This window comes from Mustelus asterias, chromosome 3 (genome assembly GCF_964213995.1).
Source record: "Mustelus asterias chromosome 3, sMusAst1.hap1.1, whole genome shotgun sequence".
In the NCBI taxonomy this organism is placed as follows: Eukaryota; Metazoa; Chordata; class Chondrichthyes; order Carcharhiniformes; family Triakidae; genus Mustelus; species Mustelus asterias.
The window spans coordinates 144,294,210-144,321,025 of NC_135803.1; the positions used below are offsets into that span (position 1 = coordinate 144,294,210).

Consider the following 26,816-nt stretch of genomic DNA (forward strand, 5'->3'; position numbering starts at 1 on the left):
TGGGTGTGATGGGGGGACGTGCAAACTCTGCACAGTGATCCAAGCCGGGAATTGAACCCGCATCTCTGGCGCTGTGAGGCAGCAGTGCTAACCACTGTGCCACCGTGTCGGCCCAATATGTAATTGTTAAACTTTGTATATTAAAGATAAACTTACAATACGTTGAGTACATATGGAAATCTGTGTTTTGAAACTAGTTTGTGAAAATGTAATTTTAAGTACTCACTGAGCCCAATGAGACAAATGGACGTGAATGTTGCGACGCAGTCGCTCAAACTCGGGCAGTGTGGTTGATACTGCATGTGACAGGACGGCTGATCGATATCAAGGTTTGAAAACTGATGAGTGCGACAAATCCAGCGTCACACTAATTCGTGCTGGCAACAGGGCCATCACTTTCAATGCAATCTCGTGCAATGCCAGGATAGTTAGTCTTCACGCTGGACCAGAATTCTGTCAGAGAATTGTTTTTTTTGTAAAAATCAATCGTAAAGAATTTTGATAAGCCGTAAAGTTTCAGCTGCCAGCAAAAGCAGGCCGAAGAGCTGTCACTGAAAAGGGTTTTGGACCCAATTGAACTTTGTCACATCCACACTGGGGGAGAAGTATATAGAGATGGTCAGTCATCACATGATGGGACACTGTTTAATTTCATTGTCAGACAGAGGCTTGAAACGTTGGAGGAAAGGGTAATAATTCAACTTTAGCATATTACTTTTCCAAAATACAATTTTCTTGATGAATGCGGTGAAAAACCTGTGGACCCATACTTAAGAAAAGCCTTATCGGATTTACAAACATGTTACCTACCTACTTGTTTTCTATTTGTAATGAAGCCATGAGGTTCTACGCTGGGGATGGGAGCTCTGCACAAGACTTTGTCTGTGTTGTCAGAAGCGAGTTGCTGGTAATTGCAACAAAATGGCTCTCACTTAGGCTGTTGAGTCGCCATCCACCAAGGTACACAGTAAATACTCTTGCGACTCGGCCAACGTTGTCTCCCTGATATGCTGCAGAAAAGGTTGTCCCAAGACATGGTACATTGGCAAAACCATGCAGATGTTACGACAACGAATGAATGGACACCGTTCGACAGTCACCAGGCAGGAGTGTTCCCTTCCTGTCGGGGAACACTTCAGCAGTCAATCTTCGGGTAAGCGTTCTCCTTCAAGACACACGACAACGCAGAGTCGCTGAGCAGAGACTGATAGCCAAGTTCCGCACACGTGAGGACGGCCTCAACCAGGATCTTGGGTTCATGTCACACTATCTGTAACCCCCACAACTTGCCTGGACTTGCAAAATCTCACCAACTGTCCTGACTTGAGACAATTCACACTTCTTTAACTTGTACTTAACCCTCTCTCCACTCGCATTGTCTGCACCTCCTAAAGACTTGATTACCTGTTAAGACTCGCATTCCAACCATTATCTTGTAATTGAGTCTGTGTCTATATATGCCCTGTTTGTGAACCCAATCCTCCACTCACCTGATGAAGGGGCAGTGCTCCGAAAGCTCATGCTGCCAAATAAACCTGTTGAACTTTAACCTGGCGTTGTGAGACTTCTTAATTTGTTTTCTAATTGGAAACAAGCAAAATGGAAATTAAACTTCACACGTGTGCCTAATATGATGCTACTATAAAGTGCTCTCCCAGTGGCTACATGGTGGGAATTGGAACACTTGTGTTCATTCATTGAGGGCATTTCTGAGGCTGCAGTATGTGACATCTAAGAGCTCTGGTCTCAATATGCTATTATTGGAAGTGTATGCAATTTAAAATTCCCTGTTCGTTGTCTCAGTCACATTTATGCACCAGCTTCTGAAGAACACTTTGGTACCAGTATAGCATTCTCATTTCTCCTATCCTGGCTATCACAATGTTCTTTAAGAGTAAGATTCCAATTATTGCCAATTTGGAGTCAATTGGAAGGGACCCTCTTTTGAGAGCTGGGTTGAAGCTCCCATACTTACTGAAGGGGCTTTCTAGTTTGATCCTGGTTGACCGAACAAGAGCTTGTTTGTGTAGATAGCTTATTAATGCTGAGTTTGTTATGTGTGCAGTGAAATGTTTAATGTGCTGTAAGAATCAGAATCTGGAAATGCTGGAGTACAATTTCCATGGTTACTGAACCATTCAGTGAGCAGGAAAGCAAAACCCAAAGTGCAGTTTGATGAGGGAATGAAGCTTACGCTGTGGCAGTCAGTGAACACCTGGGAACATTGACTGTGCCGTCATTGGGCAGAGGGAGGAGATGTTTGGAATAAAGTCAAGGAACAAAAAAAAATTACATGAAACCTTCTTCGGTATCCCCAAACCCTCACGCTCACCCTCTTGCAGGCCCCACTCTCATCATCACTCACCCTCTCGCAGGCCCCACGCGCTGCTGCCCTCTTGCAGGCCTCATTCTCATCATCGCTCACCCTCTTGCAGGCCCCGCTCTCATCATTGCTCACCCTCTCGCAGGCTCCACTTGCTCTCACCCCTTCTCAGGCCCCACTCTCGGCATCTCGCAGGCCCCGTTCACTTTCACCCCCTCGCAGGCCCCACTCTCTCACCATCTCGCAGGCCCCACGCTCTCTCACCATCTTGCAGGCCTCACTCTCAGCATCACTCACCCTCTGCTGTCCTGCCCTCAGCAGCACTCGTCCTCTTGCAGTCCCGCTCACTCTCACCACCTCGGAGGCCCCATTCACTCTCACCATCTCACAGGCCTCACTCTCAGCATCACTCACCCTCTCGCAGTCCCGCTCACTTTCATCACCTCGCAGGGCCCATTCTCTCTCACCACCTCGCAGGCTCCATTCACTCTCACCCTCTCACAGGCCTCACTCTCAGCATCACTCACCCTCTCAGAGGCCTCGCTCTCAGCATCACTCACCCTCTCACAGGCCTCACTCTCAGCATCACTCACCCTCTCGCAGTCCCGCTCACTCTCACCCCCTTGGAGGCCCCACAGAATCTGCTGAATCCAGCCTCTGATTGGATGAGCTAGAAACAGCACGGAACTCAAATTATATTGATGGGTCTGGCCTGGCATTCCACAGAACCCAGTTTGGGAATGTCCACTGTAGACTTTAGCAACTGCAGACAGTTCTGGAAACTACTGAAAACCAATAAATGTTCCTACAATCATAGCAACAGCTAGTAAAAATCAATCAGTAACTAGCATGAAAGCATTGACAATTTCTTTAAATAGCACCGGTGAGAGATCCTTCCTCTACTGAACATACTTTCAATCATGTGAGGCTAAGAGAGGGTGATATTTAGAGCTTTGAGCCCCAAAATGGCAATGCTTGCACCAAAACAATTTTACCCACTGATGTGATTTGCCTATTCTGCATACTCCCACTGGACACTCCCTGTGCATGTGCACAAATCAAAATGGCGTCTGTGTGGCTAGCTCAGCAGAAGTGTACATGCCGTGGATGCCATGTTGGAGTCAGAACAGCAGCCGTATCGCTAGTAAAGCAGGCACAATGGAGCCAAATTTCACCGCTCTTAGATTTGAAAATTATCCTATATTTGTCCATTTTTCACCATCCCTAAAGTGTCAGCATTTTGTCCCTTAACAGTATCAAATGATACTTAGTTCAGGCAATGTTTTCTCACAAAGGCAATGCGATTACGTGTACTTATTCCTAAATAATGGAATCGAAACACATGTCGGGTCATAAGCAACAGGAGGCAATGCCAAGAGTACCCTTTAAGAACCCTTCTTGTTGATGGGTGTAGGACACCTCCCTTACACTCATTCCCCTGGAGTAGTTGGAAAGACCACCATGACCGGGACTTGTACCTTAATGATTCAGAAGAAATACCCAGTGTGGGGAATCTCAGGGAGCTCACTTGCATCTCGGCAGCTAGATTACTTGTCTCCTTCAGGCTGATGGTGAGTAATTACTTCTGCATGGTTGTTTTTCCTGACCAGTCCTCTACCTGCCTGGAGAGGCACCACCCTTCAATATGGTCTCACAAAGATCATGAAGAGTCTTGGCAATGCGCCAGAGGAATAGTGCATTTCTGACCTCCACAAGCATATTGTTCCACCACTGCAGAGGTCAACCAGCACTCATTTTTGAGTGGCATAATGTATAAATGTCTTTCTGTGTGACAAAAGTACTAATTTTTCACAGCACTCCAGCTATAAATACATATTTAAAAATCTGATAATTATACACTGATTGACTGAACTGGACATGTATATAAATGTGTGTCACGTCATGGGCGATGGAAGCCTCTTTCATATTCAATTTACTTAAAGCACAGAGTGTCTTATTAACAACCTCCAGTCCTCTGCAGTAATGATATGTCCACTTAGCTCACGTCCAAACACATTTGCATCCTGGCTCCCCGAAGGACAAATGTTCCAAGGTATTTAAAATTTAAAACTTGAGAGTAGCTGCAGCCAATCAAAATTTCAAAAGCTGATTAAAATTTTAAAAGCCATTCTAAAACAGGACAGAGATTGATGAGAGACCCAACATAGCACCAGGAACACTGAGTGACTAAAAGTAGCTGTTTCATCAAGCAGTTTCTTAAATGATGTACAAGATGATGAGAATAGCATACGAACAGCTGGAGACCACAGGACTGCATTAAAAGGGAGATTTTCCGGAGTCCTAGCAATGATTTTAAAAGTTTATTTATTATTGGCACAAGTAGGCTAACATTAACACTGCAGTGAAGTTACTGTGAAAATCCCCTAGTCGCCACACTCCGGCGCCTGTTCGGGCACACTGAGGGAGAATTTAGCACGGTCAATGCACCTAACCAGCACATCTTTGGACAGTGGGAGGAAACCGGAGCGCCCAGAGGAAACCCACACAGAAACGGGGAGAATGTGGAAACTCCACACAGACAGTGACCCAAGCTGGGAATTGAACCCGGGTCCCTGGCAATGTGAGGCAGCAGTGTGCCACTGTTTCCAACCAATAAGATCAATGCTGTAAAGAAAATTTCACTTTTTCCAATATTTCTGTGATATACAGACTTGTCTGGGGGGAGGGGGGGGAGAGGTTGCTATGTCTGTGACTAATCAATTAAACTGAAGACTGTCAGATTGCAAGGTTTAAATCAGCAAAGGGTCAGGTGTAAAAGCAGGCATCGTGAAGCGGAGATGAGCAAAGCTAAGATGGGATAAGTAAAAATGTGCGTCAAGATTTGCATGAGGAGATATAAAGAAGTTTTTTTTGGAAATCCTCATGTGGCAGACAGAGAGAGTGAGACCAGTTGGCTCACAATTTAACAAGCATCAGGGAGGAATTGATGAGAAATCCCACGCAAGTTGCTTTTGGGTTGGATCTGCCACTTTGTTTCAGAGTGCGGGGTTTCTGACCACAGTTTGCCTGTTGGTTTGCATGGACTGTGTACTGACTTGGAACATCAGAATATAAGATAGATTCTGTAATATGTGATATCCTTACAAATCTGTAAATCTTTGTAAAGATATAGCTGGGGTGAAAGAGTAGTGCATTAAAGTTCATTTTCTCTTCTAGAATAAATGATTTATTTTTTTGTTAAAAGTTCACCAGCTGACTCCTGTGATTCTGTTCAGTAGCCGCCATCCACTCGTCTAAACACAAAATTAAAAATTAGGATCTGTCAAGCCAGTTTCCACCCTGGGATCTGACTTGTTCAGTAGTAACATTAGTTGGGATCATAACAATAAGATCTTTAAAGTATTCATTTTTATGAAACAAAAGTGGACTCTTGCGCATTTCCTTCATTCCTGTCATGTGGGAGCCGTTGCCTACCTTAATGCTCCTGCAAAGTACTACCTTACTAGCCACAACATGATGGGTGGAAGGCTGCTGACTTCCAATGAGGAGACTGCAGATGGACTTGAAGGATGCATTGAGCAGCTCTGGGCCCCGAGGACCCGCTTTAGACTGCAGGAGCTTGGCGTTGGCAACTGTAATCTACGCTGGCCGATAAGCAACAGCAAGGACACAGGCAGTTGCTGCTGTCCTGGGAGAGGATGGTCCCTCATAATGGGGCGGCACAGTGGTTAGCACTGCTGCCGCACAGCGCCAGGGACCCGGGTTCAATTCCGGCCTTGGGTGACTGTGTGAGTTCTCCCCACGTCTGCGTGGGTTTCCTTTGGGTGCTCCGGTTTCCTCCCACACTCCAAAGATGTGTCATCCTAATTTGCTCCTTAGTGTCAGGGGTATCAGCAGGGTAAATACATGGGGTTATGGGCCTGGGTGGGATTGTTGTTGATGCAGGGTCAATGGGCTGAATGACTTCCTTTATGTGCCTGCATGGCACTTGGAGCATGGTGATCCAGCAGCCATGATGGCAGCAGTCTGAGCGTGCATAGTCTTGCTTGGTTGCAAGCAATAACCTCATGAACTGAGTCTGATCCTCCAGTGCATCTACGTGTGCTGCACTAGAAACAGAGACAGCAGCCACTGGATGCTCTGCCATATTGGGTCTGCTAATGCTGTTATGGAGTTGGTTACCAGTATCACGTTGGGAAGGTTGGACACCAAGCTCTGCATGGTGCCTTCTTCCATTTGAAATCAAACTCCTCCATGCTCCTTAACAGCGACACGAGGCTCTGTGACAGGCCTGCTAAAGCATTAAATGTTTCGTTGTGCATGTTTATCAGCATTCTCTCCCTCAGAGTCCTCACCTGAGTCCCCTGCAGCAGAAGCTGCCTGTCACCTCGCCCTCTGGTGAGCTGGAATATGGTACTATACCTTCCCCCCTGGGCTGGCTGTCGTCCCCTTGTGCCTGGTGATTCACCGTACTCAAATCCTGACTCTATACGAATCTCTAAGGTACCAGGCAGTGCCAGTATCTGAGCTGGCAACTGCATGTGTCAGATCGAGAGAGTGCGTCATCATCACTGATGAGAGGTTGCAATCTTTTTTCTATGCTTCAGCTGGCCAGGTGTGAATCTTCGGCAGACAGAAAGCATAAAAGCTTAGGAGGATGCAAGGTTGGTATTGAGCAGCTAGACAGGGCAATGGTTTGAAGGGTAAGAGGGGTGATGTGAAGATACATTCATTGACCTTGGCCGTGCACTTGAGGTCATTAAACTTTCTCCAGCTCTGCTGTCAGGTCCTTGGGGTCAGACTCCGAGCGTTTACCTCCCTTCCAACCTGCTCCCATGCACCTGGCAGGTCTGATGTGAGGGCCTTCTTGATCCTGTGGAAATATCACTTCTCTCCTTCAAATACACCTGAAGATTAGTGCCTCCAGTGCGGTCTCAAAGAACAAAGAAAATTACAGCACAGGAACAGGCCCTTCGGCCCTCCAAGCCTGCACCGACCACACTGCCCGACTTAACTAAAACCCCCTACCCTTCCGGGGGCCATATCCCTCTATTCCTATCCTATTCATGTATTTGTCAAGACACCCCTTAAAAGTCACTACCGTATCCGCTTCCACTACCTCCCCCGGCAACGAGTTCCAGGCACCCACCACCCTCTGAGTAAAAAATCTGCCTCGTACATCTCCTTTAAACCTTGCCCCTCGCACCTTAAACCTGTGCCCCCTAGCAATTGACTCTTCCACCCTGGAAAAAAGCTTCTGACTATCCACTCTGCCCATGCCTCTCATAATCTTGTAGACTTCTATCAGGTCACCCCCTCAACCTCCATTGTTGTGAGAAGAAACCAAGTTTCTCCAACCTCTCCTCATAGCTAATGCTTACCAACTGTAATCTACACTGGCCGATAAGCAACAGCAACAGCAAGGACACAGGCAGTGGCTGCTGTCCTGGGAGAGGATGGTCCCTCATAATGGGGCGACACAGTGGTTAGCACTGCTGCCGCACAGCACCAGGGACCCGGGTTCAATTCCGGCCTTGGGTGACTGTGTGAGTTCTCCCCGCGTCTGCGTGGGTTTCCTTTGGGTGCTCCGGTTTCCTCCCACACTCCAAAGATGTGTCATCCTAATTTGCTCCTTAGTGTCAGGGGTATCAGCAGGGTAAATACGTGGGGTTATGGGCCTGGGTGGGATTGTTGTTGATGCAGGGTCAATGGGCTGAATGACTTCCTTTATGTGCCTGCATGGCACTTGGAGCATGGTGATCCAGCAGCCATGATGGCAGCAATCTGAGCATGCATAGTCTTGCTTGGTTGCCAGCAATAACCTCATGAACTGAGTCTGATCCTCCAGTGCATCTACGTGTGCTTCACTGGAAACAGAGACAAGAGCCACTGGATGCTCTGCCATATTGGGTCTGCTAATGCTGTTATGGAGTTGGTTACCAGTATCACGTTGGGAAGGTTGGACACCAAGCTCTGCATGGTGCCTTCTTCCATTTGAAATCAAACTCCTCCATGCTCCTTAACAGTGACACGAGGCTCTGTGACAGGCCTGCTAAAGCATTAAATGTTTCGTTGTGCATGTTTATCAGCATTCTCTCCCTCAGAGTCCTCACCTGAGTCCCCTGCAGCAGAAGCCGCCTGTCACCTCGCCCTCTGGTGAGCTGGAACATGGTACTATACCTTCCTCCCGGGCTGGCTGTCATCCCCTTGTGCCTGCTAATTTTTAGACTATAGATCATAGAACCCTCCAGTGCAGAAGGAGGCCATTTGGTCCATCAAGTCTACACTGACCACAATCCCACCCAGGCCCTAGCCCCATAACCCCATGCATTTACCCTAGCTAGTCCCCCGTCACTAAGGGACAATTTACCATTGCCAATCCACCTAACCCGCACATCTTTAATGAAGGGAAAGCCATTGATGAAGTAACTGAAGATGGTTGGGCCTCAGACATAATCCTGAGGAATCCCTGCAATGAAGCCCTGGGATTGAGATGGTTGGACTCTAAGAACCAATCATCTTCCTTTGTGTTATTCATAGCTCTAACCAATCGAGAGTATTTCCCCTAATTTCCATTGACTTTAGTTTTACTAGGGCTTTTAATACCACGCTTGGTCAAATGCTGCCTTGATGTCAAGGACAATCACTCTCACCTCACCTTTAGAATTCAGCTCTTTTGCCTGTGTTTCGACCAAGCCTGTAACGTGCTTTGGTGCTGAGTTGTCTTGGAAAACTGAGCATGATTTATTGGTATGTGTCACTCATTTAGCACTGTTGATGACACCTTCCATCATTCTGCTAATGATTTAGTGTGGGCAGATGATGCAGTAATTGACTAGATTGCATTTGTCCTACTTTCAGTGGACAGGACCTGGGCAATCTTCCACTTTATCGAGTAGACGCCAGTGTTGTAGCTATCACTGGAACAAGTTGGCTAAGGGCATGGCCAGACTTTTAAATATTATTCCATGGGATGTGAGCAAGGCCAGCGTTTGTTGCTTACCCCAAATTGCCCTTGAGCTGAGTGATGTGTTAGGCATTTTCAGAGGGCATTTAAGAGTCAACCATAGTCTGGAGTCATGGGTAGGACAGAATAAGGATGGAAGATTACTTTTCACACAGGACATCAGTGAAACAGATGGCTTTACAACTATCTATATTTCATAGATTACTGGATTTTATTAATTGAGTTTAAATTCCACCAGCTGCCATGATGCTGATTTGCACCCATGTCCCCACAACATTAGCCTTTGCCTCTGGATTAGCTCTGTCTAGTGACATTATAGCTATGCCGTTGACTCTCTCTAGCTCTGAGCCACAAACCTACGGCACAACAGTTGGATTTTATTGAGGCCCATAGCTTTGGTTGCATCCAGTACTCTCAGCCCTTTCCGGATATCACCTGCTATGAATTGAATTGGCTGAAGGTTGACATCCATGATGGGAACATAGGAATTAGGAGCAGGCGTAGGCAAATTCAGCCCTTTGAGTCTGCCCCGCCATTCAATCAGATCATGGCTGACCTCTACCTGGTCTCAAATCCACCTCCCCACCTGTTCCCCATATCCCTTTAACTTGTTTTTTTAAAATCAGAAATATATCTATCTCCTTCTTGAAACCATTTAATGATTCAGATTCTGCTGCGCTATGGGGCAGCGAGTTCCATCAGCGAGTTCTGATGCTGGGATCCTCAGGAGGAGACCAAGAGGGATCACCCAGTCAGCAGTTCTCACTGCAGATGGTGGCAAATGCATTAAGCCTTGTCTTTTGCACCCGTGTATGGGCTCAGCCATTACTGAGGATGGGCAGTTCATGAAGGCGTCTTTTCCCCTTGGTTAGAATCATACAATCATAGAATCCTACAGTGCAGGAGGAGGTCCATCGAGTCTGCACCAACCATAGTCCCGCCCAGATGCTGTCCCCATAACCCCATGCATTTATCCTAGCTAGTCCCCCTGACACTAAGGGGCAATTTAGCATGGCCAATCCCGCTAACCCGCACATCTTTGGACTGTGGGAGGAAACCGGAGCACCCGGAGGAAACCCACGCAGACACGGGGAGAATGTGCAAACTCCACACAGACGGTGGCCCGAGCCGGGTTTGTTGTTTGTAACCTTCAACACTATGCAGGACTGGATGTGGGATAATGGTAACCAAATCAATTCTAACAGTGCTATTGGTGTATTGAACACAGACTGGAGAAGAAACATAGTCCTGGTAAGTAAAGTGTGGTAATAGTTGGTTAGCCTTAAAGAAACTGCAGGGTGAATGTCACTTTATTGTTTGTGGTGCAGAGCTTCAGGTACTGTTAACACATGAGATAAGGATGTATAGAAAACTGTATTAGGAGTACTAAGGATATAAATTCACTCTTGGTTGATAAATGTTTAAAAAACAAGAGTTTCATTGCCCTGTTGAGGATATGTGGAGGATCAAGTTGGAATGCCTTAGTCATTACACTGAAGAAGCTGGTAACTATGAGTGCTGAGTGTGTGTGATCCATAGGGCATTATTATATAAGGAGTAAAATCAGCAAAGCATCTCTGGATTTGGTTCATTGGGAAAAGAGTTCATTCTTTATTTTCAAGTTTTTATTTATTAGTTTCACAAGTAGGCTTACATTAACACTGCATTGAAGTTACTGTGAAAATCCCCTAGTTGCCACACTTCGACACCTGTTCGGGTACACTGAGGGAGAATTTTTAGCATGGCCAATGCACCTAACCAGCACGTCTTTCAGATTGTGGGAGGAAACCGAAGCACCCGGAGGAAACCCACGCAGACACGGGCAGAATGTGCAGACTCCGCAGACAAGTCACCCAAGCTGGGAATCGAACACTTGCGCTGTGAGGCAGCAGTGCTAAACGCTGTGCCACCCTGCCATCGATGGAAAGAAAAGATCAGGAGAAATCATGGAGTGGACGGCATGGTGGCACAGTGGTTAGCACTGCTGCCTCACAGTGCCAGGGACCCAGATTCAATTCCAGCCTTGGGTGCCTCTCTGTGCGGAGTTTGCACATAAGACCATAAGACCATAAGACATAGGAGCGGAAGTAAGGCCATTCGGCCCATCGAGTCCACTCCACCATTCAATCATGGTTGATTTCAACTCCATTTACCCGCTCTCTCCCCATAGCCCTTTATTCCTCGAGAAATCAAGAATTTATCAATTTCTGTCTTGAAGACGCTCAACGTCTCGGCCTCCACAGCCCTCTGTGGCAATGAATTCCACAGACCCACCACTCTCTGGCTGAAGAAATTTCTCCTCATCTCTGTGTCTCCCTGTGTCTGTGCGTTTCCTCCGGGTGCTCCACTTTCCTTCCACTCTCCAAAGATGTGCAGGTTAGACGGATTGGCCATGCTAAATTGTGTTAAGGGCCAAGCCAGAAAGGTTAGTTTTATGAAGATAGCCTAGTCCCTAGGTTTTTACAATGGAATTTGGCACGGGTGACCCAAGGTGTTTCACTCCAGGTATGATTCAAGTGACCCACTCGGAAGCTTTTACGAAACAAAGTTTGTTTAAGAACACAGTTAAAATGTAAAAAAAGATTTAGTATAACTTTTGCCAATTACAAGAATCAAACATGATTTAGTATAAACCTTGACAGCTAGCTAGCTATCTATGATGTTTCAAGTCGAATAACACCCCACAAACTTACACCCATTTCTAGACTTGGCACAAAAAGCAAGTATGCTCACGTGATGCTTTGTTTTGCAGTTTTTAACACTTGCTCTGAATTGGTCCTTTGAATGTTGGATTAAAACGCTGAGGCTTCCCAGTCCTTGAACTTTCAGCATGCCTCTGGAAAGAGAGAGATAGGGAAACTGCTTTCTGTCTCAAGTCCAAACAGCATCTGAGAAAAATGAAACTGAAACCTTGGACGTTTTTGTGGAAAAAATTGTCCCCAGGCATCACCTGACCTGTCAATCATGCTCCACCCAGCAATTCCGAAAAGGATCTTAAAACCCCATGACACTACATTAGTCCAGATTAAAAATAAACATGATGTCCATTATATTGCTGCAGTAACAAAGGGAGGACATTGGCTGCAGACAAACCGGTGCCAAAGTAAAATACTAGGAGCTGCTTGAAAAAACCTACAATGAAACATGATTAAGATACATTCCTTGAAGGGACAGTATCGTCACAATGCCCATTGTCCCAAGATGTGTAGGATAGATGGATTAGCATTATAAATGTGTGGGGTTACAGGGATAGGGTGGGGTATGATACTCTGTCAGAGTTGGTGCAGACTCGATGGGCTGATTGGCCTCCTTCTGCACTGTAGAGATTCTATAAGTGCTGGATACTAATTATTTGTGAGGGATCAACAATAGCTCAAAGAACAATGGAAAGAAACTTAAAATTTTTTTTGATTTGATTTATTTTTGTCACATGTATTGACGTACAGTGAAAAGTATTGTTTCTTGCGTGCTATACAGACAAAACGTACTGTTCATAGAGAAGGAAACGAGAGAGTGCAGAATGTAGTGTTACAATCATAGCTAGGGTGCAGAGAAAGATCAACTTAATGCAAGGGAAGTCCATTCAAAAGTCCGACAGCAGCAGGGAAGAAGCTGTTCTTGAGTCGATTGGTACGTGACCTCAGACTTTTGTATCTTTTTCCCGAAGCAAGAACGTGGAAGAGAGAATGTCCGGGGTGCGTGGGGTCCTTAATTATGCTGGCTGCTTTGCCCAGGCAGCGGGAGGTGTCGACAGAGTCAATGGATGGGAGGCTGGTTTGCGTGATGGATTGGGCTACATTCATGTCCTTTTGTAGTTCCTTGCGGTCTTGGGCAGAGCAAAGCCATAAACAGCGTTTTGGTTTGAGATACATGATATCTTATTTGGAACTGCTTGCAGTTAGTCTCCCTCAAAGACTTTGAAGGTGTCCAAGACCATGACAGACAAATCCAGATTCAAATAGTGCATAACACTGTGTTTAGATCAGCCACTGTAGTGATTGCCCCATTGGAATCAGATCGGAAACATCAAGGTTCAATCACAAAAAATGGCTTCCATCACTATAAAACACACTGATCGAAGGAAATTGGGTAGTCGTGAAACGTATGAGGAAAATCACCTCACTTGGGGATGAAGTAACAGCAAGTAAGAGAGTAGAGGCCCACAATTTCATGTTGCCTTCTCCGAGTGGGGTGGAACAGTGGTTAGCACTGCTGCCTCACAGCACCAGGGACTCGGGTTCGATTCCCGGCTTGGGTCCCTGTCTGTGTGGAGTTTACACATTCTCCCCGTGTCTGTATGTGTTTCCTCCGGGTGATACGGTTTCCTCCCACAGTCCAAAGATGTGCGGGTTAGGTTGATTGCCCATGCTAAATTGCCCCTTCGTGTCAGGGGGACTAGCTAGGGTAAATGTATGGGGTTATGAGGATCGGGCGTGGGTGGGACTGTGATTGGTGCAGACTCGTTGGGCCGAATGGCCTCCTCCTGCTCTGTAGGAGTCTATGAATTTATGATTCTAACTAACGTGAAAAGAATGACCTCCTTCTGCACTGTATGATTCTATGATTTGCTGGAGTTCTGGCAACAAATGGGCGTGGACATCTGCAGCCAAATCTCTGTTTAGTCAGGAAGCTAAATAAACAGAAAATTGGGCACCGGGCATCTGGCACCAGGGCCTAAGGGGAGGGGGTGGGGCCCATGATGGGGGTGTGGTCTAAGGGGAGGTGGGTGGGTGGGAGAACTGTGCAATCAGCAATCGGTGATCAACTGGGCCAGGGGTTGGTAGGGTTGCGATCAATGGGGGGTGGGGGTTTCGGGGGGTGGGAAGAGCAATCAGCCGGGGAGGTCAGTGATTGGGGGGGGGGGCGCGAGGAATATCCAGAGATGGTGGCGGCTGGGGCTGACTCACAAATCTCTCTTCTGTTGCACAGATCACTGAGATCTGTGAGATCTGCACATGCGCAATAGCACCCTCTGGTGTGAGCAGCTGGCTTTCCAGCGAGATGGACTGTCCACTCCATCTACTGCCTGGAATTAGATCGTGCATCATTTTTTGTACTAAGTGCCGTAAGATTTAATTAGTGGCCTCGCTGAAAAAACAGATCAGAAACTTTCCCGTTTTCACGCTCGTTAGGCACCTAGAATTGTTTTGGTAATTTTTTTGTACTTTTATCCATGTCTTCCTCAACATTAGCAAACAGTGAAAAATACAAAGTGCCTTTTATTGACTTGTGCTGCGAGTGAGAAGCCTTTCCAGGCATAGGTACATATTGATAATCTGACAACTACTGTGTACAATAATTCTCTGACCATCTATAATCATGATCATAGTGTGCAGTGTAATTCCCAAGTGTTTTCAGTGAGTAGGGCTCACCACCAGAAACACAGCAACAACAACATTGAACTCTCATGATTCACTAATAAAAGCATGCTGCTTAACATGGTCTGTATTCTGGTCAGTCAGAAGCCTATCACATATAGTATTCTCATGGATCAATTTGCATTTAGATCAATTATTATTTTTGTCACACCAAAATTGTGGTAATTGAGCTGGGCTAAACTGTCCAGACATTGGACATTAATGCACAATTATTTTATCAAGGTACGACATTGCTGACATGTGAGGTATTTACACTGGTTACAAGGATCCACGTTTTTAATTCACTTGCTGAGCAAAACGTGTCGAAGCTTGCAGATTGTCTTATTGATGAGCAGGTTGAAACATCTGAAGGTCAGCCAATCTGCTGCTGTGCAGATAATGCTCAAATTTCTAATTACTAACCAGAACATTTCAACAATCTCACCTGAAACTCTTCCCTCTTCACAGAATCGAGCTAAAAATAGAATGGGCCAAATCTTCCAGTTTCTGGATCATCAGAGAGTGGACATATGACCCAAGATGCACGTCAGAATCCTGTAGAAGTCCGACATGGGAATTGCCTGGGAAGTTTTAACTTCCACTCAGCAATTCCCCGGGACGCTTCACGAATGCTTCCCATTATGAGCCAAAGTCAGAGGCATTGGACTGTTCCACTTAGCTGGATAGTTAGCCCATGAAAGGTTAGACAGATTGGATAATCACAAAATTGATCCACAAATCATCCACTGAACAGTCCCGCTACTCCCCCCCGCCCCCCGCACCCCCGGACTAGCCATCCCCTGGGAATATTCCACGACCTGACCCAACAACCCCTCCTCACCTGATCCAGCTAGCCACCCTGGCAAGACCAGACTACCCCCCTCAACCAGATTTGACTACCCCCTCCACTCCAGACCTGACGCAACTACCCATCCGAACTGACTACTCTTCCAGAGCCCGCCCCCCGCACCCGAGACCCAACCCAGCTAGCCGACCTCAAAAGACCCGACTACCCTCTCCCAACCAGACCTGACTATTGCCCCACCTGAGACCTAGCCCGATGACGCACCCGACCTGACTACCCTTCCAGACCTCCCCCCCGAGACCCAACCCAGCTAGCTGACCTGAAGAGACCCGGCCACCATCGCAACCCAGCTACTCCCCCAGCCCTGACTACATCCCTTACCCATCTCAGATACCCTCCCAAGCCAAGCCAAGCCCACCTGAACGTCTCCTTCCCAATCACTCGAATAATCCCAGCCCACCTACCACCTCACCCACGTACCCACCTCACCCACCTATCACTTTACCACCCATTCATTCACTCACTCATCCACTCACTGATGTTAAGACTGGAAATTTAAACTTACCATATGGTAGCTGGTGCCGTAAAGGGTGCCATGTCCCATCTTCCTCCGACTCTACTTCAATTTGACAGAGTTCCCCGATGAATGCTGTGAATTTCTGGGAAAGCCAGACTTGGAAGGTTCCAGAAGACATGCACAGCAGCGTTGAGTCAAGGGAATCTTCCAGCAAAGCAGCAAGCCAACTATCATTGCTGCTACTTGGAAGATTCAGGCCATTGACTCTTAGGGTACAGTGCTGTAGTTGTAATACTAGTAGACCAACAAGCCAGGGACCCTGGCTAAGGCTCTGGTTACACAGGTTCAAATCTCACCATGGTGGCATTTTAAATACAAATAATAAATCTGGAACAAAATGCTTCTCTCAGGAATGGCGACCGCAAAACAATTATTGATTGTTATAAAAACCCATTTGATTCACTAATGGGGTGACATGTGGTTAGCACTGCTGCCTCACAGCGCCAGGGACCCATGTTCGATTCCTGGGTTGGGTTACCGTCTGTGCAGTTTGCATGCTTTTCCCCGTGTCTGCGTGGGTTTCCTCCGGGTGCTCCAGTTTCCTTCCACAGCCCAAAAGATGAGCTGGTTAGGTGCATTGGCCGTGCTAAATTCTCCCTAAATTTACCCTAACAGGCTCTGGAGTGTGGCGACTAGGGGATTTTCACAGTATCTTCATTGCAGTGTTAATATAAAGCTACTCGTGACATTGATAAATAAACGAAACTAATGTTATTTAGGGAAGGGAATGTGCCATGGTTACCTGGTCTGGTCTACTTGTGACTCCAGATCCACACAATGTGATGCTTGACTGCCCTATGAAATGGCCTAGCAAGCCATTCAGATGTACCAAACCATTGCTGAAAAGTTACAAAGGGATCACTCTCGATGTACCCACAACAGATGGACTGCAATGGTTCAAGAAAGCAGCTAACCACCACCTTCTCAAGGGCAATTAGGGATGGCAACAAATGCTGGCCTTGCCAGCAATGCTCACGTCCCAAGAATGAATAAAAAGAAACCAGAAAGCAACCTGGGAAAAGGGGCAGCTGCTTATTTCTGATGCATGAATGTATCCATTACTGTTTAATGGAATGTTCTTGTGAATACAGAGGGAAAGACTACAATACAAACACTATAATCAGATTCCGCATTATTACCAATTAAATCATTTCACTGCTTTCTAACCAAATGCATCAGACACCTTGAATTAAACTGTGAGAAGTCACAAGCTGTATGTCTTATTAACCTGAAATACTACGTGGTATACACAATTTCCCTGGTCATCAGAAGCCCTCATTGGGAACAAAGTGCTGACCTAGCCACTGAATTTAATAAAGAAATAGTTTTCTGAATGCAAAAATTGCAAACGCGTGGCCTTAAGTTGGGATATATAGATGTCAACCTTGGTGCAATGTAGCACTTTCACCTCTGAGACAGAAGATTCAAGTCCCACTATGGAGACTTGGGCACGTATGAACAAGGAGCAGGAGGAGGCCATTCAGCCCCTTGATAAGATCATGGCTGATCTGATGGTTTCAGATCTGCATCCCACCTACCCATGATATCGTATCACCCCTTTGCTGACCAAGAATCTATCCATTACTGCCTTAGAAATATTCAAAGACTCTGCTTCCACCATCTTTTCAAGAAGAGTTCCAAAGACACATGCCCCTCTGATGCGGCATGGTGCCACAGTGGTTAGCACTACTGCTTCACAGCGCCAGGGACCCAGGTTCAATTCCCGGCTTGGGTCACTGTCTGTGTGAAGTTTGCACGTTCTCCCCGTGTCTGCGTGGGTTTCCTCCAGGTGCTCCAGTTTCCTCCCACATTCTGAAAGACATGCTGGTTAGGTGTATTGACCTGAACAGACGCTAGAGTGTGGCGACTAGGGGAATTTCACAGTAACTTCATTGCAGTATTAATGTAAACCTTACTTGTGACAAATAAATAAACTTTACTTTATTTTACTCTGAGTGAAAATAATTCACCTCATCTCTGTTTTAATTGGCCCCCTTATTTTTAAGCAGTGATTTTCCCACAAGAGGAAACAACCTCTCCATATCCACCCTGTCAAGACTCCTCAGGATTTGTATGTTTCAGTCAAGTCGCCTATTATTCTTCTAAACTTGAGCAGATACAAGCCTACCCTGTCCAACCTTTCCTGATAATCTAGACCAGCACTTCAATACAGTACGATAAGGGTTTTGCAATTTTGGAGGAGTCGTCTTTCAGATAAAATGTTAACCTGAGGTCCCGTCTGCCCTTTCAGATGGCCATTAAAGGTCCCACCTTGAAGCAAAGAGTGGGGGATCTTTCCAGTTTATTGGTCAATGTATCTCTCAGCCAACACCCACCAAGAACAGATTATCTGGTTATTTATTTCATTTATGTTTATGGGAGCTCGCTGTGTTCAAATTGGCTGCTGAGTTTCTGATGTTTACATCAGCCACTATATTTGGAAATTACTTATTTGACTGTCAGTCACTTTTGGATATCCCCATCTATGTGCTGCCCTCTTGATAGCATCATTTTCCCTCAACACCGATCTCCACTTCTCCACCATGCATCACCTGTGCTGTCACATTGATTGCTTTTCTGACATCTAAATTGTTTCACTCACAATTTACTCATTAAACACTGGGACAACCAAAGACATCGGGTGGAATTTTCCGGCCATCGGTGGGATTTTCTGTAGTAAATTTGGCTGAGCGCCAAATTCTCTGTCCTCGCTTTCAGTGATAGCAGGGCGTGAATGGCCAGAAGGGACCCTGTCATAAACTCTGTGCCCTCACCACTAATTCTATTTGTTCTCCTGGTCGCTGTCTCAGTTTACATAATCCTGTCCTGTGTCCTGTTTGACCCTGAGCTGGCTGGGTACCTGATCCCATAATCACTCCATCAGAAAGGCCAACCTTTTGCACACCTGTAATATTGCCAGCCTCTCCTCTTGGAGGAAGGGCTGTTTGATTCTTGACCATCAATCGGATAATGAACTGGCTATTTGCTTTTCACCCAGCATGGGAAGAGGGTGCACCATGCAAATGGACATGTGGGGTGCCCAATTGCAGGAATGTGGGGATTGACTATTGGAGCCAGAGGCTCATGCAAAGGGATGTCTGGGAAAATGTCCACTTCCACTCCTAACCGGCCTCCCATCCTTCAGGGTCGGGAAACGTAGCTGATTGCAAAACATTCTTACCCGTACCTTATTCCACACCAAGTCCAGCTCACCCATTGCCCTTACCTTTGCAGGCATAGACTGGTTCTCACTCTCCCAATGCCTCCAACTTAAAATTCTCTCACACCAAGCCTTTCGCTACCTCTGTAACCTTCTCCAACCTTCCAACCCCCAGAACTCCCCTCCCCCCTGACTTTGGCCTCTTGGACATCCTTCCTCCATTCACTGGAGCATTAGACTCCACACTCTGGAATTCTCTCCTTCAACCCCTCAACTATGTTATGTCAGTAAAAACACCGTAGATTTGCTGTTTCTTCATTTCTGGACTGTCTAATATAAAACTATCAAAACTTGATGAAAGCAATACAAACAAAGTATAATGGCTGCAATATGCTTACATCCATCAAGTGTGTTCAACAAGTGTTCAGCAAACAATGTGCCGGTACCATATATATCCTCTCCATCTACCTCCACTCTTCAAGATCGTCATTAAAGCCACGTCCTAATACCTTTTTCAATGTTTCGGCATCCATTTCTGTTTGAAGTGTTGTGGCATGCTTTCACTACTTAGAGATGCCACATAAATACAGATGCTGTCGAAGTTGTTCCTAACATCAGTCTTCAACTTTATTTTTACCTATGTGTACCTATGTCTCCTGGTTTAGCTTGAAGTAGCACTCAGAGTTAAACTACTCCATTCCATTTAGTGTCTTTAATACCTATGTACGGTTCACTTGCATTTGTTCTTTCACATAACTTAGTTCCCTGACATGGGATCAACATCAGATTACTTCCATATACAAAGAACAAAGAAAATTACAGCACAGGAACAGGCCCTTCGGCCCTTCCTGCCTGCACCGACCATGCTGCTCGACTGAACTAAAGCCCTCTACCCTTCCAGGGGCCATATCCCTCTATTCCCATCTATTCATGCATTTGGCAAGACGCCCCTTAAAAGTCACTATCATATCTGCTTCCACTATCTCCCCCGGCAGTGAGTTCCAGGCACCCATCACCCTCTGTGTAAAAAACTTGCCTCGTACATCTCCTTTAAACCTTGCTCCTCGCACCTTAAACCTATGCCCCCTAGTAATTGACTCTTCCACCCTGGGAAAAAGCTTCTGACTACCCACTCTGTCCATGCCCCTCATAATCTTGTAGACTTCTATCAGGTCGCCCCTCAACCTCCGTCGTTCCAGTGAGAACAAAGCAAGTTTCTCCAACCTCACCTCATAGCTACTGACCTCCCTGCCAGGCAACATCCTGGTAAATCTTTTCTATATCTTGGAGGTTTCTCTGGTATGTCGGTGTCAGCCTAACTGAGAATATTTTAATAATTAATTAACACCCAGTGTGTTCTTTCATTACTATTTCTTGTGAATCAGTTCTTCTTGTGTCTTGTAATGAAGCTAACTGTGAAAAATAAAACGTTCCTTTAGGCTGGAACATGTTGGAATCAAATTTGTAGTTTACGACTGGAATTGATGTTCCTCTTTTTTTTTCCTAATTAGAAGGTTTTTTTTCAACTGTATTGTGCACTCGGCAGCTTTAGCCAATTTGTTTGTATTTGTCTGTGTTTTTGTGCTCATTAAAGTGAAGAATATAAGAGAAGTGGGACATTTGTCAGTTCAGTGGTAACACGAAGCACACCTAGGTCAAGTGAAACATGTGTTAGATTGAGTGAGAGTAAAGCCCTTTCCATTTCTGCCTCATCAGTGCACAAGAACCTCAAGTCTTGAACTCCTATGGAGTTGTGAATGGAAAATTGACAGTCGCTGATTTTCCCTCCCTTAATCAAGTTCCGTGAGCCTGTGGATTTCTTGGCCCTTTGATGGGAGCACTCGATTACAAAATCAGCCTTTTGACCTCGCCCTCCACAGCCGTGCCTCATTTTCCCCACTTCCTACCAGCCGTGGCTAAACGGGTAGCAGTCTTGCATCTGAGTCAGGGCTTGGGCACAAAAAGCTGACATTCCATTGGAGTGTTGCGCTGTTGGAGACGAAATGTTAAACGGAGGTTCTCTCTGCCCTCTGAGCTCGACATAAAAGATCCATTTGGAAGAAGAGCAGGGCAGTTCTCCCCAGTGTCCTGGCTAATATTTATCCCTCCATCAACATCACAAAAATAAAACAGATTATCTGGTCATTATCACATTACTGCTGTGGTAACTTGCTGTGTGTAAATTGCCTGCTGTCTTTTTAAAGTGCTTTAGAACATTCTGTGGTTGGGAAAGGTGCAAGCCTTTCCTTTTTTTTCTCCTTTATTAATTCTTGCCACATTAGAGTGTAGTTGAGCTCTGTGGGTCCATTCTGACAAAGAGTTGGATGAAGACTGCATATAGATGTACTTCACATAGGACCCTCATAGTCAGCAGACAAAGGTGACTCTCATTCCATCACATAGTTAAGTTTAAGTTTATTTATTTGTGTCACAAGTTGGCTTCTATTATCGCTGCAATGAAGTTACTGTGAAAATCCCCCAGTTACCACACTCTGGCGCCTGTTCGGCATGCACTGAGGGAGAATTTAGCATGACCAATGCACCGAACCAGCACGTCTTTTGGACTGTGGGAGGAAACCGGAGCACCCGGAGGTGCTCACAGACACAGACACCAATGCACCTCACTAGCTCCTACATTTCTCAGGTGATGATGAGTTCCCACTTAAAAGGCCATTGCCAATCTCTCTGCAACATTTACTACCCTAAATTTGAACAATTATGTCCTACTCTCTTGCAGAATAAGTGCAGCACGGTAGCACAGTGGTTAGCACTGCTGCTTCACAGCTCCAGGGACCTGGGTTCGATTCCCGGCTTGGGTCACTGTCTGTGTGGAGTTTGCACGTTCTCCTCATGTCTGCGTAGGTTTCCTCCGGGTGCTCCGGTTTCCTCCCACAGTCCAAAGATGTGCGGGTTAGGTTGATTGGCCATGCTAAAAATTGCCCTTAGTGTCCTGAGATGTGTAGGTTAGAGGGATTAGTGGGTAAAATATGTAGGGATATGGGGGTAGGGCCTGGGTGGGATTGTGGTCGGTGCAGACTCGATGGGCCGAACGGCCTCTTTCTGTACTGTATGGTTTCTATGTTTCTATATACGTCATGATTATCCTTTATTTACTACGTACAATTTACAACTTGATGTACAGAGCATAACATTGTCTATGTTGATGTTTTATCTCTGTAACTTCCATAGAAACTACCTTGGCGCCTATTTTGTCAAATAAAAAGAAGTGGCTGCTATGGAGTATGAGAATAAATCATTCCTGCTTTTGGTTCTAATTAACTGCAAGTAGTCCTGCCTGGTCATATTTTAACAAGGTGCAAAGCTGCCAAGGCAAATCTCAGAGGCTAAAAGTCCGTCTTTAATTGTGTGTGGTAGGACGGTTCCCAGGCCTCAATCTGTCATCTTTCTGGGTCTCTGTAATAAACTGTGTTGTCTTCACCCAACGAGTGATTTCTCCTTTTGTCTCCCCAGGGGCCTCCCTGGCAAAAAATGTGGAACACTGATCTTGTCTGCCGAAGAACTCAGCAACTGTCGGGTCAGTGCTGGCAATATTTCCCTTTGTTCCTCTGCTTTCCGAGTGGTCTGTGAATTGGCTTTAGTGTGCGTGTTATTTGCCATGCTCCTTCGAGTAGCTGCATTCCCGTCCGACTTAATCGGCGGAAATTTAAACCTCGCTCATCCCAAAAACGTAACATCCCGCCGAGGTCAACGAACCTTCCCATGCTCCACCCCTCGCCCGTTCCAATTCCCATGGCGGGCAGGCTGGTAAAATTCCGGCTAATATTTGCATGCCTTTGCCTGGTAACACAGGCTGTTGCGATGTGGCATCCAACAAAACAAAACGATCGAAATCATAGAATCTGACAGTGCAGAAGGAGTCCATTCGGCCCATCGAGTCTGCACCAACCATAATCCCACCCAGGCCCTTTCCCCATAACCCCAGGCATTTACCCTAGCTAGATCCTCTGACACTAAGGGGCAATTTAGCATGGCCAATCCACCTAACCCGCATATTTTTGGACTGTGGGAGGAAACCCACGCAGACACGGGAATCTGCAGACTCCACACAGACAGTGACCCAAGCCGGGAATCGAACCTGGGTCCCTGGCACTGTGAGGCAGCAGTGCTAACCACTGTGCCTCCGTGCCAAATGCCACAGATTTCAACCTAAGTCACAGTGCCCTGTGGCTGCCAAAAAGTGATTGCGCTTCGGACATTTTGCGGAGCTGACAGGTTCAAAAACATCCTTCTGTGGGTATCATCCATCATAATGGTGCCTACCCTTTTTGAGTTGATTCCTGGAGTGTATGCTTTGCTTGTTCGCGTTCTGAACTCCTCCCTGCTCTCCGTCGCTTCTGGGTCTGTGAGATTGGCAGCGGCAATGCGTTAAAGGCCGGAGTTCAGCACGTGGAATCCATTCCACTCTCTTCAGCCGGAGCTCCAAATCCTCACGGGTCCTGGCTGCCGGCAGGTGCACAGGGTTAGCCGGGCGTGGCCGGCCCACCCACGTCAAATTGTGATGGAGGGAGGCAGATTTGGCAATTGAGAATCGACACTCATTTTGAAGCAAGCCCCCTTGTGTCCCAGGAAGACGTGGGGTAAATAAAGAGCAGGTATTTGGTCTTTGTCAGCACTGAGGGACCAGAGACATTATTACAAGATAAAAATGGTGACAGCCTTATCCCACATGACACAGCAGGCACTATAAATTACTGTTTGTGATATTAGTGTACAAATTCACAATGTGTTCATAAAGTTTAAATTAAACAACAGACAAAGAAACCTCATGCAAGCATATCAAATCACCAACAGCAATTTATATACTTAACTTCTTGATGTTTGCAGTTGTCAATGTGTGGAGTAGACTGCCACCTTGTGAGTAAATGCTGCCACAAACAAGAGTGTGGATATCTTAACTCGAGGCTCCAGAATTATGCTTCCCTCAAAAATTCTAGGTTGTAATCTGAAGGTACGTAACGCGCTACATAAGTGCCACACAATGGCCATTTCCAACGAAAGAGATCCAATCATCTCCCCCCCCGCCCCCCCCCCTTCCTCATCAACATCCTGGGAATACCATTGATCAGAAATGAACTGGACTAACCATATAAATACTGTGGCTACAAGAGCAAATCAAAGGTTAGGAATGTTGTGGCGAGTAACTCACCTCCTGGCTCCCAAAGCCTGTCCGCCACCTATAAGGCACAAATCAGGCTGGTGGCACAGTGGTTAGCACTGCTGCCTCACAGCGCCAGGGACCTGGGTTCAATTCCCGGCTTGAATCACTGTCTGTGCAGAGCCTGCACATTCTCCTCATATCTGCATGGGTTTCCTCCAATGCTCCAGTCTCCTCCCAAAGTCCGAAAGACGTGCTGTTTAGGTGCATTGGCCGTGCTAAATTCTCCCTCAGTGTACCCAAACAGGAGCCAGAATGTGGCAACTAGGGATCTTCACAGTAACTTCATTACAATGTTAATGGAAGCCTACTTGTGACACTAATAAATAAATAAGGAGTGTGTGGAATACTCTCACTTGCCTGGATGAGTGCGGCTCCAACAACACTCAAGACACTCAACACCATCCAAGACAAAGCAATCCGTTTGATTGGTACTTCATCCACCACCTTAAACATTCACTCCCTCAACCATCTATTCACAGCAGCAGCAGTGTGTACCATCTACAAGATGCACTGTTGCAACTCTTCCCAAGGCTCCTTCAACAGCACCTTCCAAAACTCATGGCTTTTACCACCTAGGAGGACAAGGGCAGCAGAAGCATGAGAACACCACCACTGCAAGTTCCCTCCCAAGTCACACACCAGCCTGACTTGGACCTATATTGCTTTTCCTTCACGATGCTGGGCCAAAGACTTGGAACTCCTTTCTTAACACCACTGTGTACCAGATGGACTGCAGCAGTGCACAAAAGCGGAGTGTAATAACTCCAGGAATCAGCTGTGAAGAAACAATGCTTTATTGCACAAAATAAAGCAACGCAAAATTACAAGCCTGTGGTGAACACAAGCAGGTCCCAACTAGGATAATACAATACTGGACCTACTCAGGGGCCTGCTTTGTAAAGGGCTCGGTATACGAGTATCACCTGGTGGGTTAATTACTGATCATCAGGGAGCTCGTATTCTACAAGTCCTACAGGGAGGTCAATCCGGGATTCCCCATGCAAGTCCTGGGGGGTTATCACACTGAGAATCCAGCATCTCAAGGGTCATTTAGAGATCGGCAACAAATGTTGACCTTGCCAGCAATGCTCACATCCACCACCAATTCACAGCAGCAGCAGTGTGTGCCATCTACAAGATGTACTGCAGCAACCCGTCCCAAGGCTCCTTCAACAGCACCTTCCAAACTCTCAGCTTCTACCACCTAGAAAGACAAGGGTGGCGGTTACGTGGGAACACCACCACCTGCAAGTTCCCCTCCAAGCCACTCACTATCCTTGACTTGGAATTATATTGCCGTTCCTTCACAATGCTGGGCCCAAAACCTGCAGCTCACTTCCTAACAGCACTGCGTACCAGATGGACTGCAGCAGTACAAGAAAGCTGAGTAAGAGTAAAAGAAATTCTAATGCTATAAGTTTCTGGTCCTCCACTGCCACCTCTTGTACCCCTCATGCATCTGCCCAATTCCTTTCTCTTTTGTGTCAAATATTTGAGCTCAGTTATGCCCCATATCTCTGATGCTTTGTTGCAGTGCTTTCCATATTCACCCTTCCTATGTCTCTAAAGCTTCTTTCTTTTGACTAACGCGCTTTAGGGTCTCTCTCATTCCCTGGTGTACCTCCAATTCACACTTTTGTTTGATGTGGCTGAATGTAAATATTGTTTCCACTCCCGCTCTTACTCGCAGCAGGACAGATTGAGGGAACCCTAGTTGAAACCGAGCGATCCAGCTGCCTTTTGTGAATTGAGTGTATTTGCACTAAACATAGTCATAAATGTATGAATTATTCAGGTAACAAATGCAATTTTTTCAGAAGCATACATCAAAGCTGATGCAGCAATGGCAAATCAAGTGTTTGTCAGAGAAACGTCAAGAGTCAAAGCTGGGACATACTGATCAGGAGGGAAGGATTTTGCTGGAGGTTTTAATTTGTTCTCGGGAGACCAGCAAAGTGGGGGTTCCCCACCAGATGCAAGGAACTTGAACAGCCAGGTTAAGGATCATCAACCTACGAAGGATCCTAAGTGATATCAGTTTAATAATTATAATCTAGGAATAAGGGGCAGCACGGTGGCACAGTGGTTAGCACTGCTGTCTCACAGCGCCAGGGACCCGGGTTCAATTCCGGCCTCGGGCCACTGTCTGTGTGGAGTCTGCACATCCTCCCCGGGTGCTCCGGTTTCTGCTCACAGTACAAAGGTGTGCAGGTTAGGTGGATTGGCCATTCTAAATTGCCCCTTAGTTTAGGGGGATTAACAGAACATAAGAACTAGGAGCAGGAGTAGGCCATCTAGCCTCTCGAGCCTGCTCTGCCATTCAATAAGATCATGGTTGATCTTTTTGTGGACTCAGCTCCACTTACCTGCCCGCTCACCATAACCCTTGATTCTTCTACTGTTCAAAAATTTATCTATCCTTCCTTTAAATACGTTCAATGAAGTAGCCTCAACTGCTTCACAGGGCAGGGAATTCCACAGATTCAC

General features: G+C 46.2%; 1 protein-coding gene across 1 annotated transcript in view; it reads left to right on the plus strand.

Annotated features, from left to right (window-relative positions):
- LOC144491680 (copine-9-like) overlaps nucleotides 1-26,816 on the plus strand; it is a 380,635-nt gene that overhangs the window by 256,864 nt on the left and 96,955 nt on the right. Inside the window, exon 7 of the mRNA XM_078209852.1 lies at nucleotides 22,622-22,685. Coding sequence (XP_078065978.1) covers nucleotides 22,622-22,685 — 64 coding nt within the window. The remainder of the gene's footprint in view (nucleotides 1-22,621; nucleotides 22,686-26,816) is intronic.